Genomic DNA, 16,813 nt, shown 5'->3' with positions numbered 1-16,813 from the left:
GAAGTCCTCCTGCAAGCTTGCTTCCTTCCCTCTTCCTCTCATTCGGCCATCTTTTCATTCCATGTTAAATATTGAATAATTTGCATAGGTTTGTCAGTGTGCCAGTAATCCGGATAAGGTTGATAGATAAGAAACGGTCCTTACCCTTACAAAGCTTACTGTAAAGTGAGGGTTAGAAAAAAATTTGTAAACATCTGGGATATACTGAAATGATTGTGGTGATTTGAATAGGTTGTAATGAGAGTTCAGGGAAAGGCTCTGTTTGTAGTTAGTAGGAGGACTTTCTGCATTAAGTGCTATTTAAACTGATATTTGGAGGCTTCAGTTCAGTTCAGTCACTCAGTCATGTCCGACTCTTTGCAACCCCATGGACCACAGCACACCAGGCTTCCCTGTCTATCACCAGCTCCCGGAGCTTACTCAAGCTCATGTCCATCGAGTCAGTGATGCCATCCAACCATCTGTCTCATCCTCTTTTGTCCCCTTCTCCTGCCTTCAATCTTTCCCAGCATCGGGGTCTTTTCTAAGGAGTCAGTTCTTCACATCAGGTGGGCAAAGTATTGGAGTTTCAGTATTTCAGTTTCAACATCAGTCCTTCCAATGAATATTCAGGACCGATTTCCTTTAGGATTGACTCCAACACTCACATCCGTACATGACTACTGGAAAAACCATAGCTCTGACTAGACAGACCTTTGTTGGCAAAGTAATGTCTCTGCTTTTTAATATGCTGTCTAGATTGGTCATTTGGAGGCTTAATGCAAGTTAAAATTAGAAGTTGGGAGAGAGCCCTATCTCATGAATAGGCAATAACATTAAAAAGAGTTTTAAAGGATTCCCTGGTGGTCCGGTGTTTAAGAATGTGCCTTGTAATGCAGGGGACATGGTTTCTTTCAATTCCCAACTGGGGAACTAAGATACCACATGCAATGGGGCAGCTAAGCCCTCCTGCCACAACTGGAGCACACACGCGCTACAACTAAGACTGGATACAAGCCAAATAAATAAATATTTGTTTTAAGAAGAGTTTTACATGAAATGAGAAATGGTGTTACAGAAATGTTCTTAATGATAGTAGCCAGGGACTGGGAGGAGAAGGCAATGGTACCCCACTCCATACTCTTGCGTGGAAAATCCCATGGACGGAGGAGCCTGGTAGGCTGCAGTCCATGGGGTTGCTAAGAGTCGGACACGACTGAGCAACTTCACTTTCACTTTTCACTTTCATGCATTGGAGAAGGAAATGGCAACCCACTCCAGTGTTCTTGCCTGGAGAATCCCAGGGATGGGGGAGCCTGGTGGGCTGCCGTCTATGGGGTCGCACAGAGTCGGACATGACTGAAGAGACTTAGCAGCAGCAGGGACTGGGAAGTATAGGAAGCTGAATGTGGGGTGCTGAATTGGGGCTTTATAAGCAACAGGACTAGAAAAGGTCAGTTTTCATTCCAATCCCAAAGAAAGGCAATGCCAAAGAATGCTCAAACTACTGCACAATTGTATTCATCTCACACACTAGTAAAATAATGCTCAAAATTCTCCAAGCCAGGCTTCAGCAATACGTGAACCGTGAACTTCCAAATGTTCAAGCTGGTTTTAGAAAAGGCAGAGGAACCAGAGATCAAATTGCCAACATCCGCTGGATCATGGAAAAAGCAAGAGAGTTCCAGAAAAACATCTATTTCTGCTTTATTGACTATGCCAAAGCCTTTGACTGTGTGGATCAAAATAAACTGTGGAAAATTCTGAAAGAGATGGGGATACCAGACCACCTGACCTGCCTCTTGAGAAACCTATATGCAGGTCTAGAAGCAACAGTTAGAACTGGACATGGAACAACAGACTGGTTCCAAATAGGAAAAGGAGTACGTGAAGGCTGTATATTGTCACCCTGCTTATTTAACTTATATGCAGAGTGCATCATGAGCAACGCTGGGCTGGATGAAGCACAACTTGGAATCAAGATTGCCGGGAGAAATATCAATAACCTCAGATATGCAGATGACACCACCCTTATGACAGAAAGTGAAGAACTAAAGAGCCTCTTGATGAAAGTGAAAGTGGAGAGTGAAAAAGTTGGCTTAAAGCTGAAAATTCAGAAAACTAAGACCATGGCATCCGGTCCCATCACATCATGACAAATAGATGGGGAAACATTGGAAACAGTGGCTGACTTTATTTTTGGCGGCTCCAAAATCACTGCAGATGGTGATTGCAGCCATCAAATTAAAAGACGCTTACTCCTTGGAAGGAAAATTATGACCAACATGGACAGCATATTAAAAAGCAAAGACATTACTTTGTCAGCAGGGGTCTGTCTAGTCAAGGCTATGGTTTTTCCAGTTGTCATGTATGGATGTGAGAGTTGGAGTATAAAGTAAACTGAGCACCGAAGAATTGATGGTTTTGAACTGTGGTGTTGGAGAAGACTCTTCCAAGTCCCTTGGACTGCAAGGAGATCCAACCAGTCCATCCCAAAGGAGATTAGTCCTAGGTGTTCATTGGAAGGACTGATGTTGAAGCTGAAACTCCAATACTTTGGCCACCTGATGTGAAGAACTGACCCTGATGCTGGGAAAGATTGAGCGCAGGAGAAAAAGGAGACAACAGAGGATGAGATGGTTGGATGGCATCACGGACTCAATGGATGTGAATTTAGGTAGACTCCAGGAGTTGGTAATGGACAGGGAGGCCTGGTGTGCTGTGGTTCATAGGGTCGCAAAGAGTCGGACACGACTGAGCGACTGAACTGAAGCAATGTTATCTAGCTTAGAGTTTATCCACAGAGTTGCAAAGAAATCCAACAGGTTAATGATTATCCAGTTTGATCTAATTAACATAAACTGAATTATTCTTACGATCCTAACTAATAATCTTTCAAAATAAAGATATTTAAGACTCAATACTTAAAAAATAAAAGATACTTGAATTGCTAGTTATTATAAACCATAGAACTTTTAGAAGATAGTACATTTCCATGTCATGATTTTATATTCTAAATTTTTATACAATAATTTTTATGCTTTAATGTAAACACAATTTAGTTAACTAAAAAAGAATATTTTTGTTTATTTTCTTAGTTATTTATTTTTTTATTGCCAATTTTCATGTAATTGGGCCTTCAGTTTTCTTTACTGTGATTTACTATCTCTGAATGTTTCATTTCTTACCCACAGAAATCATTTTGTCTTTCTTCATTTTACCCATACACCATTCTTCAGTTCAGTTCATTTCAGTTCAGTCGCTCAGTCGTGTCCGACTCTTTGCGACCCCATGAACCACAGCACGCCAGGCCTCCCGTCCATCACCAGCTCCTGGAGTTCACTCAGACTCACGTCCATCGAGTCAGTGATGCCATCCAGCCATCTCATCCTCTGTCGTCCTCTTCTCCTCCTGCCCCCAATCCCTCCCAGCATCAGAGTCTTTTCCAATGAGTCAACTCTTCACATGAGGTGGCCAAAGGACTGGAGTTTCAGCTTTAGCATCATTCCTTCCAAAGAAATCCCAGGGCTGATCTCCTTCAGAATGGACTGGTTGGATCTCCTTGCAGTCCAAGGGATTCTCAAGTCTTCTCCAACACCACAGTTCAAAGGCATCAATTCTTCGGCGCTCAGCCTTCTTCACAGTCCAACTCACATCCATACATGACCACTGGAAAAACCCTAGTCTTGACTAGACGGATCTTTGTTGGCAAAGTAACGTCTCTGCTTTTGAATATGCTATCTAGGTTGGTCATAACTTTCCTTCCAAGGAGTAAATGTCTTTTAATTTCATGGCTGCAGTCACCATCTGCAGTGATTTTGGAGCCCAGAAAAATAAAGTCTGACACTGTTTCCACTGTTTCCCCATCTATTTCCCATGAAGTGATGGGACCAGATGCCATGATCTTCGTTTTCTGAATGTTGAGTTTTAAGCCAGCTTTTTCACTCTCCTCTTTCACTTTCATCAAGAGGCTTTTTAGTTCCTCTCACTTTCTGCCGTAAGGGTGGTGTCATCTGCAAATCTGAGGTTTTAAGGCACTGATTTTTTTCATAGAGCTACTATGACATGTCCCAGATTTATTTTTTAAGTTTATACCCTTGACTTCATAACAAGGCATTTCATTACATTTTTTAGTCTAGATTAGAAGTTTGGATCTGCCACCTAACTCATGTGTGACTTTGTTTATATTGCTTACCCTCATTTATCTTCAGTTTCCTTCTCTGAAGGCAACTATGTCTTTTCCTCATAGTGTTGTTAAAGAATTGTTTAAATAATGAAGACTGATTGTTTCTACTTTTTATTGTATGTATTCTTTGATAAATACTGAACTATAATATCTCCCTAATGGTGGAATTATAGTTATAAGCAGTTAGCCTCCTTAATACTAATGTGTTAACACTAATGTGTTAAAAATTAATAAGGTTAGAAAGACCATCTGAAAACATAGGTCCATTCTGTTATAACGCACATAGTAAATATTGTTACAGTTTCTGGCAGTGAAATCAAGGAGCTGTAACTTTTTTTTTTTTTGTAATTAAGTGATGTGTAGAAAGGGGCATTTTTTTTTTTAATTGTGAAAGATGGAAACTTAGGCTTCACATAATAGCCTGATTGTTAGAATTAAACATTATAATTGTTCATTCCTTTAAAAACAGAGTTTTTGTGTTTTTTTTTTTTTTAACTACTGAGCCCATTTCTGCTACTTATACATTTGATAATGTTTCTTGATTATACTAGATTCTATTTAAGCATTTACAACTAATTAAGGAGATCAGTCTGAAGAATTTGTCAGTGTTCTTCCATTGTAGTGTATGCTAATTTTACGTACGTTTATTCTGAGGCTCACAGAATTAAACTTTGGAATCTACTTTTTTTAGTTCAGTCAGTAAGTTGTCCATGTCATTCTTTTTCAACCTACTTTTTTTCTCTGTATGGTTTGCTTCTTGAGAACCTCTTCTGAGTTACTGATCATAGGTCTACAAGTTGACAGTAGTGACACAAGTCAGTTGGATATATAAATATGAATAAATAAGCAGTTCTTGGTTTGAAGATGGCATAGTTAAAATGTTGCTGGAGTTTGTTTTGCTAGATTGACAAGTAATATCTAAGGGAGTACACAGTCCATAATAATTTATCATTTACCAGAAACATAAAGGTTACACTGGCTGTTTCTTTGTACTTTAGATGTATGTGGTCAGATGACTACCTTTTTTACCTCAAAGTTGGGGTTAGAGAGTAAGTAATATCTAATTTTAACTCCTTGATTGAATGCTCCTGACTTTGTTACTAAGTGCTTATAACCCAGCTACTTTATTTATTTAATCTTCACAACAGGCTATTAGCTAGGAACTTTTATTCCCATATTGTAGATGAATTGACTGAGGCTTAGAGATGTAGCATCATTAAAGGTCACATAGCAAGTGAGTGGTACAGCAAAAGTCAGCAAACAGGAAGTCTGAATTCAGAGCCAACCTCTTAACCTTCCTCATAGCTATTTTTGTTAATAAACCAGAAATAGGAGGAGGAGTTGAAATTGTTTGCCATGTAGAAGTAAAACCAAGGTTTAACCAGACAAAATATTTAGTTCAGTAAAAGGTCAGCATAAGGTTATAGTCTCTTATAAAATTGAATTTTGGAGCTGTTACAAAGAAAATAATATATGCAGCATATAATATTTCACAATTTGAGAATACTTTGTTTTTAAACTCTTAAATTTTAGAAGACTTTTAAAATGTTCTTAAATGAGATTTTATTGCTTTTTTGAAGTTTTGTAAAGAAAGACTTAGTGGATTTTGGTCCTGGGTTCTCTATCTACTAGTTCTGTGAAATTTTTTCATGTTGCTTGAACTTTCTGTACCTGTGATTCCTTACCTGTAAAATGAAGATAATAATAGAGTTCTTTGTCAAGCACTTAGAATAGTTCTAAATGACATATGAAGTTCAGTTCAGTTCAGTCGCTCAGTTGTGTCCAACTTTTTGCGACCCCCTGAAGTACAGCATGCCAGCCTTCCCTGTCCATCACCCAGAGCTTACTCAAATTCATGTCCATTGAGTCGGTGATGCCATCTAACCATCTCATCCTCTGTCATCACCTTCTCCTGCCTTCAATCTTTCCCAGCATGAGGGTCTTTTCCAGTGAGTCAATTCTTTACATCAGGTGGCCAATCAGCTTCTTCATCAGTCCTTCCACTGAATATTCAGGACTGATTTCCTTTAGGATGGACTGGTTGGATCTCCTTGCAGTCCAGGGGCTCTCAAGAGTCTTCTCCAACACCACAGTTCAAAAGCATCAATTCTTTGGTGCTCAGCTTTCTTTATGGTCCAACTCTCCCATCCATACAGTACACGACTCAGTGGACCTTTTTTGGCAAAGTAATGTCTCTGCTTTTTAATATGCTGTCTATGTTGGTCATAGCTTTTCTTCCAAGGAGCAAGCATCTTTTAATTTCATGGCTGCAGTCACCATCTACAGTGATTTTGAAGCCCAAGAAAATAAAGTCTGTCACTATTTCCATTGTTTCCCCATCTGTTTGCCATGAAGTGATGGGACTGGATGCCATGATCTTCATTTTTTGAATGTTGAGTTTTAAGCCAGCTTTTCATTCTCCTCTTTCACTTTCATCAAGAGGCTCTTTAGTTGTTTGCTTTCTGGCATAAGGGTGATGTCATTGGCATATCTGAGGTTATTGATATTTCTCCTGTCAATCTTGATTCCAGCTTTTGCTTCATCCAGTCCAGCATTTCTCATCATGTACTCTTCATATAAGTTAAATAAGGTTAAGTAGTGTTGTTATTATTGCAATTATCTTCCCATCTATATTATATTATGTGCTCATCCATCTGTATTAATGAACACCTTTCATGGATGGAAAATTAATTCCACTTCTTGAGTCTAATCTCTAGTCCCTAATCTTATCTTCCTTTATTTCCTCTTTCTCAGCTACTCACTGTTTGTCTTCTTTTATACTTTATATAATTTGTAAGCCAACTTCAACCTTTTTTGGAATAAAATAGAATATATGTAAATATACATTTTTATTTCTAGAACTTAGCACTGTTAGTGCATGGGATTTTTGTGTCCACAGATATATTTCTATTTCTTAGAACAGGAAGTTCTAGTCTTTAATAAATAAAATATCTATTGAATGAGGAAATAAATGACTTCAAATTTGTCACATATTTTGTATATGCCTGTTAGCTTCTGCCTAAATTTCCTATTCTCTAGATCCAAAGATATCCAAGTTGTTAATATTTTTCTTAAAAGTGGTACTGATTACTGTATAAACTAATTCATGTGTGATTTGACCAGTATAGAATTAAGAGGATCATCATATCTTTTATTCCATGTGTATTTGTCTGTCACGGTACTTAAAGGAGCATTTAGGAGGGACAGCAGTACTTATGACTCACTTAGCATAATGTCACAAGTCAAATATGTTGCCACCTTTCCCAGTTTACATGTTTTTTTTGTTTTTTAAGTACCACTGGATATTAGGTATTTCTCTTTTAAACAATTTTACCATTAATTTTTTCAACATTTATTATAAGTTTGCTAATATAGTTTCTCATTTCTTCATATTCTATACATGGAGATTAGACCCAGTTATTCTTTTTTTGTTACATCTTTTTTGTCAGTCTAGTAATATAAAAGAAAATGAGTTTCCATGCCTTGACATTCATCTTTAGTGATCTGCATCTTCTAGGATTTATCCCTTTTCAGACTCAGTGCCTTTTTTAAGAAGATTTGTCCCAGAACTTAGTCATTTGTTCTACTTTGCTCTATTCTTCTAGATTTGAAATTGCCTTTTCCCATTTGAAAGAAAAAAAAAAATCTCTTAGATAGTTTTATTTCTTACAGTACCTTTCACTTATCTGTAGTGACATTTTTTTAATCAAAATTAGTTTTTGACTAGAAAACTTGAAATTTTTTAGACTCCTAATATGTTTTTGCTAGCTAAATATTTGTTTTGTTGTATATATAACCTCTCATATTATCATTAGTAATTTTTTTCTGTTTCTTTTCAGCTGGTTGGTGGAGAATTTGATTTGGAGATGAACTTTATTATCCAAGATGCTGAGAGCATAACGTGCATGACAGAGCTTTTGGAACACTGTGATGTCACATGTCAAGCAGAAATATGGAGCATGTTTACAGCCATCCTACGAAAAAGTGTTCGGAATTTACAGACTAGTACAGAAGTTGGGCTCATTGAGCAAGTATTGCTGAAAATGAGTGCTGTAGATGACATGATAGCAGGTATGGGATTATCTGATAGGAAAGTATAATTTAAATGTTCATATACTTCTTTTATTCTCTAGTTTAATATACGTTTGTTGAAGCTACTTTGTTTTAAAATAGATAAGTCAAGATGTATTGGAAATGTGCCTTTTATATTAAGAGAAAACCTGAAGAATGAAAGATGATTTCTGTTATTAGACAGATATAATTACTATTTTGGTTTTCCAGGTTTTAGAAAATCTGAGCAATGTGGAATAAGTGCTCTGAGATCTATCAGAAAAAGGAACAGTACCTTTCGATGTAGAACTTAAACTTTTACATAATTAAAATACTACAATACATATTACATTTCTATAAAATTAGTACTTTATTAAAAATTCTCTGAATTCCATCTTCTTCAGTCTGACATTTATGGAACAGGAAATGCTAAAAGCCTTAGGACAAGCATGTTGTGATTTTTGAAAGTGTCAATCTTACTCTGATATTTTCTGGAAGAACTTTTGTCTTAAATGCAGACATTGTGGATTAGACAATTTGAGTGAAATTTCAAGATAAAAGTTTTAATAATTTTGTGTTGTTATGTGTTATTTGAAATAATAATTTTGATATGTGTAATTCTTCATCATCAGTCCTTTACTCACCTACAAATCCATTTCCCTCTGGTTAAATGCACTTAAGTAAAAATATTTTGAAAGATGGTACCAGAGCACCAGCTATTCCCAGAAAATAAGGAGTTTGTGATGATTCTCTTAAGCCATGAGTCTTTAGCCTAACTTTCTTCTGACATGAAAAGGTTTCATAATTCTAAAAGTGCTAGTATAATTCCTCACAATATCTGATCATATCTGATCCTTAAAAATAATTCAAACACCAGAAAATCCTCTATAATGTGTTGCTTTATGCATAATTAGTATTAATATCAGTAGAACAAAATATTAAACAGGAAAGAAGGAATGAAGAACAAAGATCAATGCTTTTTAAAATTTAAACAATATTTCACAATTTTGTTTTTCTTATAAAATATGTTAAAATCATTTGTAATTGCTTTCAAGGTGGCATGTATCTCTATTTAGAATAATTTAGCATTCTCTGTCTTGGTTACTGATGGTTAACTTGAAAAATAAGAATCAAAATTAAAAGGTATTTTTGATGGAGATATGGTACCATTTCGCTAAATTTTAGCATTAGCATGAATTTATTTGTATAAACTTCGTGTACACATGTTGTATAGAACATCATTTGATCTTTAAATCCTCATATCTGAGCTTAAACCCTTAAAATTTTTTCCCTTTTCTTTCTTTCTTTTTTGTAAATAAAGTGCACTTTATAGAGTACACTTTAGAGAGTGAGCCACAATTACGAACATACTTCATGAGTACATAATTCATGAGTACTGAAGTAAGGTGATAGTAAGCTTGATATTACCAAGAAGCTCATATCTTCACATTTTCTGTTATATAAAGCCTCTTAGTTCCCTTATCCCTTATTCTCATTAATAGTATGGATAACACAAATTTTTCACTTTTTGTTATTTAAACATTAAAAAAGTGTTAGAAAAATTTCCTCTACCTTACTTTTCAGTAGAGAAATTAGAATCTAGATAACATACTAATGAAGCCCCAGTAACCACCAAAACGCTACTAAGTTTTCATTCTGAGTATTTTGTAACATGCTACATTAAACAAGATTCTTTTCATGTAATAATGTTGAAGGTATCACTAGAAGGTGTTTAAACATCTGTTGTAAATTGATAGTATATTTTCATAGTATTTTTTCTTCTTTAAAAATCTTGTATGAGAAAAGAAGAGTTGTTATAGTGAAATTAATACTTGAGGTGCTTATGTTACCTGTATAATAAATAAGAAATTTTAATAATTATGTAATTAAATGCAAATTTAGTAGATCTTTTTTTGTGACGTATATAGGAGATGAGATAAAGGTTTGGAAATACAATTCTTTTACTGTAGTATGTGTAGACATACCTGAAAGAAATCTTCGATGAAGATTTTGCCATTTCAGCTAGTTGCTTTAAAATTCTTAATATTAACTTGAGGTTTTAAGGTGCTTGGTTTTTATCTAGAATTTTTTCTTAGAAATAGATCACCTGGCTAATATGTAGTAACTTTGGACATTTTTATTATTTGAATAATGAATGATCTTTCATTAAAAATGTCTCTTTAAAATGGCATATCCACAGTCACAGTTTTATCATAGAGATTGCTTATTTACAATGGTGTTATGAGTAAGTCAGTTTATTGATGACTTAACCATATTACATTTCTATTTTGAAATACATACATAATAAATATTTTTAAAATCTCAAAGTTCAGCTATTAATCTGTGATATTAAATAATGTATATATCAATAACTAATTATTTCAGTTTATCCTAACCTAAACTATTAATTGATGATAAGCTGCTTATAATGTTTATATGTATTTATTATAACTTGTGTAGTATCTGAATTCTTAGTAAATGCTTTAGAAATTGAGATATATAGATTTAAATGTTTAATATCTTGCACAGAATGACTCATAAAGGTACTATGACTCACAGTGTATAGAGATGAGAAAGTAATCAGAGACAAGAGATTAAATGTATAATTTTTTTCTTATTATGTAGTGAGCCGTTATGTCTCTTATATGCACATAAATACATTGTCATAATGGATATCACTAGTCAGGGGTTGAAATGGTGCTTCCATTTGGAGACTAGTGGGTAAAAATCAGAGCTCTGAAGACATATTGCCTAGGTTTGAATTTTAACTGTACCACTTACTAGAGTGTGTGCTTTGGCAATGGAATTAAGTTACCTGTGCCTCACTTCCTCATTTTTAGAAGAGGTTAATGATAATACTTAAGCTTGTTACAGGGATTTGTGAAGTTAATGCTTGTAAACCACTTGGAATGATGCCAGGCAAGGAGTGAGTACTCAGAATTGTTGCTGATGGGCGAAGGGATATTTCAAGAATATATTTTATTAAGAGTAGATAATTCCAAAACAAAATGTGGTCAAACATCAGTTTTCATTTGAAAATAACAAATTTACAATGTTAAATCATTGTACCTTTGCATATTTTTGCCTGTCTTTCCCTGCATATAGCAGATTTATGTGTATGTATGTATATTCTGGGAATTTATAAAATCATTTTTTTATGACTTTGCAAAGAGAACTTAATTGAAATCGTAATTCTGGGTGGGGAAAAAAGTCTTTAAAGTATTTTTTTCTTATATGATGATTGATAATTGTTAATTTGAATGGCTATTCATGAGGTTATTTGGCTATAATGGATGCCAATATATATGTAGAAATGACGAGATAACTTTTGCTCTTTCTAAAAGTGTATTACCTTGACAGATGACAGCTTATGACTAGAGTTCAGAATAACTTTATTTTCCTTTGAAGATCTTCTAGTTGATATGTTGGGGGTTCTTGCCAGCTACAGCATCACTGTCAAGGAACTGAAGCTTTTGTTCAGCATGCTTCGAGGAGAAAGTGGAATCTGGGTAAGCTGTGGTCAAAGGGAAAAGTATTCAGTATCAGTGCATTAATACTTAATGTTCAGCAGTTTGTCTCTAGAGAGCTATAAACTTAAATTGGTAATAGAAATTGTTCCTCTTAAATAGTTCAGTAAATGATTTAAAAATAATTTTCTCTCTAGTTAGAAAACAGTCTGATGGTTAAGGTGATATATTAGATATTTTTGTTAAATTTGTACAGTGACATTTCTCTTTTTTGTTTCCTTAGCCAAGGCATGCAGTAAAATTATTATCCGTTCTTAATCAGATGCCACAAAGACATGGTCCTGATACTTTTTTCAATTTCCCTGGTTGTAGTGCTGCGGTAAGTTTTAAATACTTGTTTGTTTTAATTTACTTTAAGTCAATTCTATTATGCCATAATTTACCCACAGTCAATTCAGCAGTTTAAAAAGTACAGTTTGATGAGTTTTGAATAATAATCCCTTCACTGTAAGCACAGTCATGATTTAGAACAATTCCATTACTCACCAAAATTTCCTTGTCTGTTTGAAGCCAGTTCCCTCTCCCTGGTCCTCTCCTTTGCAACCTTTGATTTATTTTGTGTTTGTATAATTTTACCTTTTTAAAAATTCATATAAATCAAATCAAATAGTATCTAAGTCTTTTTCTGTCAGCCTTCTTTTACTTAGCTTAATGCTTTTGAGATTATCCATTTTATAATAGATTAACAGGGGTATATTCTATTCCTTTTATTCCGAGTAGTATTACATTTTACGGATATATACTTCAGCTTTCTATTCACTAGTTGATGGACTTTTGGGTTTTCAGTTTTTGGTTATTATAAGTAAAACTATTAGGTCTTGAATGTAGATCTTTTCCAGGGGTTTTCTTATCTCTTGAGTAAATACATAAGAGTGGGATTGCTGGGTTTCTTATTAAGTGTATATTTCGTTTCATAATAAACATGCAAATTGCTTTCTGTAGTGAAAAACTTTGCATTCTCATAAGCAGTATATGAAAATCTCAGTTGATATGCATCCTGGATATTCAGTTCATTCAGTTCAGTCCTGTCTCTTTAATTTGAGACTTGTAAATGGTAGTATAAAGGTATCTTATTGTAGTTTTAATTTTGTGTTGCCCTTATGGCTGATATTGAGGATTTTTCTTGTATTTATTGGCTATTCTTAAATCTTTTGTAATGTTTATGTTCAAATCTTCTGTTCACTTTAAAAATGTGATTGTTTGTCTTGTTATCTCAAGAGTTCACTATATATCTGGGATATAAGTTAATTTGGAAATGCATTTGTCAAATATTTTCTCCCAATCTGATGCTTGTCTTTTATTTTCTTAACAATATTTCTTGAAGTGCAAAAGATTTTAATTTTGATGAGGTTCAAGTAAAATTTTCTTTTATGTCATATGCTGTCTGTAGTCTAAGAATTGGTATAAATTCTTGGGTTATAGGGTTTTTTCTTTTCTGCATTCTACTGAAAGTTGGTTATATTAGCTCTTATATTTAGGTCTTATGTTAGGATCGCACAAAGATCCCTTTGTGTGAATTTTTTAAAATATGGTGTAAAGGAAGATTGGAAGTTAAGTTCTGCTTGTTTTAACATGTGACTATTAATTATTTCATAACCATTTGTTGAAGCAACAGTTCTTTTCACTTTGGATTATGTTGATACTTTTCTTGAAAACTGGCCATTTTTGTGTGGATCTAGTTCTGAATATTCCAACTCATGAAACACAGTATATTTCTCCCTTTGTTTTATTTTCTTTTGATTTTTCAGCATTTTGTAGTTTTTAGCATGCAAGTATTAAACATTTTTGGTTAAATTCATTCAGAAATATTCCATATTGTTTTGTGTTAATATATAAAAATGCAAAATTTTATTATTGTTTACCTTATATCGTGAGACCTTAATAAACTTACTTACTTGTCCTAGCAAGTTTTAATAGATACCTTTTAATTGCATTTCATACTTTATTACACTGGCTAGGACCTACAGTTAGTAATCATAAGAGTTTTGACTTAGTCTTAGGAAAAGCATTAAATATTTCACCATTGCATATGCTATTAGCATTACATTTTAAGATAATGTCCTTTATCAGGTTGAGGAAATTCACTTCTATTCATATTTGCAGGGCATTTTTTTTTCACCATCAGTATGTTAATATCATTGTTGAATTTTGTAAAATGCTTTTTCTGATTTTATTGAAATGATTATATAGTTCTTCTTCTTAATCTTATAAATGTGGTGAGTTACAGTAACTGATATTTCAGTGTTAAGTCACCTTTGCATTCCTAGGAAAAAATCTATTTGATCGCAGTGTAATGACCTTTTCATACAATACTGGATTTGATTTGCTAATATATTACTAAGAAATTTTAGTTATTTTTATGATTGATTTGAGGATACATTTTTCTTTTCCTGTAAAATCTTTCTCCGTTTGTGATCTTAAGAATCATAAGCTCATTTCCTCGTAAAATGAGTTGGGAAGTATTCATTTCTCTCTATTGAAGAGTTTGTGTAGTATGATAATACTTACTTTTGAATGTGGGCTTCCCAAGTGGTACTAGTGGTGCAGAACCCGTCTGCCAGTGCAGGTGACGTGAGAGACGCACCTTTGATCCCTGGGTCAGAAGGATTCCCTGGAGGAGGGCATGGCAACGCACTCAGCACACTCCAGTATTCTTGCCTGGAGAATCCCATGGACAGAGGAGCGGGCTACAGTCCATAGGGTGGGAAAGAGTCAGACGCGACTGAAGCAACTTAGCACACATGCACACACACACACTCTTGAATGTATGCTAGAATTCACTGTTGAAGCCATCTGGGTCTGGGATTTTGTTTGTGAGAAGGTTTTAAATTACGAATTTCATTTCTATTATAGGAAAGTTTTTTGTTTGTTTTGAGTGAACATTGGTAGTTTTGTGTCTTTCAAGTAATTCTTTTGGTTAATTTCAGTTATCAAATATATTGGCATACAATTTTCATCGTATCCTCTTATTATCCTTTTAATGTCTGTAGGATGTGTAGTGATGCCTCCTCTTCCATTCTTGTTACTGTAATTTCCCTCAGTCTGTCTCGCTGGAACGTGAAAGTGAAAGTCACACAGTTATGTCCTGCTCTTTGGGATCCCATGGACTGTAACCTGCTCAGCTCCTCTGTTCATGGAATTCTCCAAGCAAGGGAGTATTGGAATGGGTTGCCATTTCCTTGGATCTTCCTGACCCAGGGATAGAACCCAAGTCTAGCTGGAGGTGTTACCATTTTGTTCCTCTTTTCAATGAAATAGCTCTTTCAATGTTCTTGGTTTAATCATCTCAATCTATATGGTAATATTGTAGAGCATATGTGGAATTTTTGGCTAGAAGAACAAATTTTGATTTCTGAATCCTCTAGTTCATTATTGTAGAGGACTAGTCTTTAATGTTTCTTGGCTTACTTTCATGTAAAAGATTAGTACTTTTATAATGGAATAGGGGTTGTGAGCCTGTAATGAAATAATGTACTGTTTAAGCACTATAACGTTGTAAAACATCATGTAAATATTTATTGCTCTTTGGTTATTTTAAGTACTTCAGTGTTCTTGTAATCTCCCATTTTTTTAGCCATTCTCCTAATTTTATATTTTTTCCTGAATATTTTGTTACTAATCTTTTTTTTTAAGTTACAGTTTCACCAACTATGAACAAAACATCGGAACATTTAAAAAAAATTACATGATGGAAGTCAATCATTTTACGTATCTATTTGTTAGAGTGGAACATATATAATCTGCAGAGAAAATACTGTCACTGTCCCTAAGTGGGTGAGGGTTCTCTTAGATATAATAGTTCTGTTCACACACATACATACTTCTAACACACTTTACAGAACTGTTGTTGATCTGATGTCTGATAGGTTTCAGTCTAAGGTATGGGAAAGAAGAGCAAAGTGTTTTGAATGAAATATAAGCAAGTTCCTATTTTATATATAGAATTGACAAAGTTTAGCTAAAGCTAATGAATGACTCTGGTTTAATAAATTGCCTGAATTGCCTTAGTATGGTTGCAGTTCATCATGTTTTTAGCCATTTGGCCATCAATTACCTATCAATATGCAATACATTTTTCATACACAGAACACGCACAGAGATAATTTTAATGTCATTCGTAGTATATGTTTGAATTGTTTTTGCTCATGGGATATTGGTTGATTTATACTATCTATTCCCATTTTCCTGGTTTTCCCTGCATCACTCATTTTCATAAAGAGTAGTTTGGATCAAGGGTATATTCTGTGTAAAGGAGGAAGTAGGGAAGGAACTGGAACTTTTATAACTATTATTTCATTTGAGTCATACAGTCTGTACAAGATAAGTGACATTACTGCTGTTGTCAGTTAAGGAAACTAAGTAATAAGCCTTCTCAGTGTAAACATTGTTCATAGCCTTAAAGTAGAGTCACAACCTTAAGAATTTGCCTGATCTTAAATCCAGTATTTCATTTAACAACAAATTGGCTAATTATCAAATATGTTACTTCTGCTGTTGAACTGCTGAAAAATTTAGATAGGAGCTGATTTTAAACCCTTCCTATCACAGTGTTTTGATGATCTGTTTCTGAATGAGCATGAACCAGTGGCATTTTAGTAATAAAAAAGTACATAGTGTTTGGACCACTGCTCACATTGGTGCCTTTAGATGATTAAAATCATGATACCATTTACTTTCCCTCCAAAATGACCAAAATAACATATTAGGCCTTCTGAATTGTATTTCACATTGTGGAGATACTTTCTATGAGTTTTGTTGCCTCCATATGAGCAATTTGGTAATATTTACAGAGAGTTAAATGAGTTTTTCAGTGCTTTGTGTGAAGGTGAATGATAAATGTAAGATTACATTTTATATGCCCTGTCACCTTTATGAATATATTGTTTAGATTTGTTTTTCATGATTATTATCTATTTCATGAATTTGCTTAATTTAAGAAATAGTACATTTCTATATTCATTGAAATAGTTAACTGAACACATCCTATCTGAACATCAGAATCTTCTCCATTTGTATTTTTGCGAAATGAGACAGAAATGTAAATTTTGGAGTCAACCAGTCTAGGAGGCAG

General features: G+C 34.3%; 1 protein-coding gene across 5 annotated transcripts in view; it reads left to right on the top strand.

Moving 5' to 3' along the window:
• NBEA (neurobeachin) overlaps positions 1-16,813 on the top strand; it is a 673,061-nt gene that overhangs the window by 86,849 nt on the left and 569,399 nt on the right. For all 5 annotated transcript variants that reach the window (XM_059892161.1, XM_059892163.1, XM_059892162.1 and 2 more), the window contains exons 2-4: positions 8,005-8,236; positions 11,624-11,724; positions 11,966-12,061. In XM_059892161.1, coding sequence (XP_059748144.1) covers positions 8,005-8,236; positions 11,624-11,724; positions 11,966-12,061 — 429 coding nt within the window. The remainder of the gene's footprint in view (positions 1-8,004; positions 8,237-11,623; positions 11,725-11,965; positions 12,062-16,813) is intronic.

This window comes from Bos taurus, chromosome 12 (assembly GCF_002263795.3).
Source record: "Bos taurus isolate L1 Dominette 01449 registration number 42190680 breed Hereford chromosome 12, ARS-UCD2.0, whole genome shotgun sequence".
NCBI lineage: Eukaryota > Metazoa > Chordata > Mammalia > Artiodactyla > Bovidae > Bos > Bos taurus.
The sequence above is the reverse complement of the archived record's forward strand: the minus strand, read 5'-3'. Positions and strand labels throughout refer to the sequence as shown.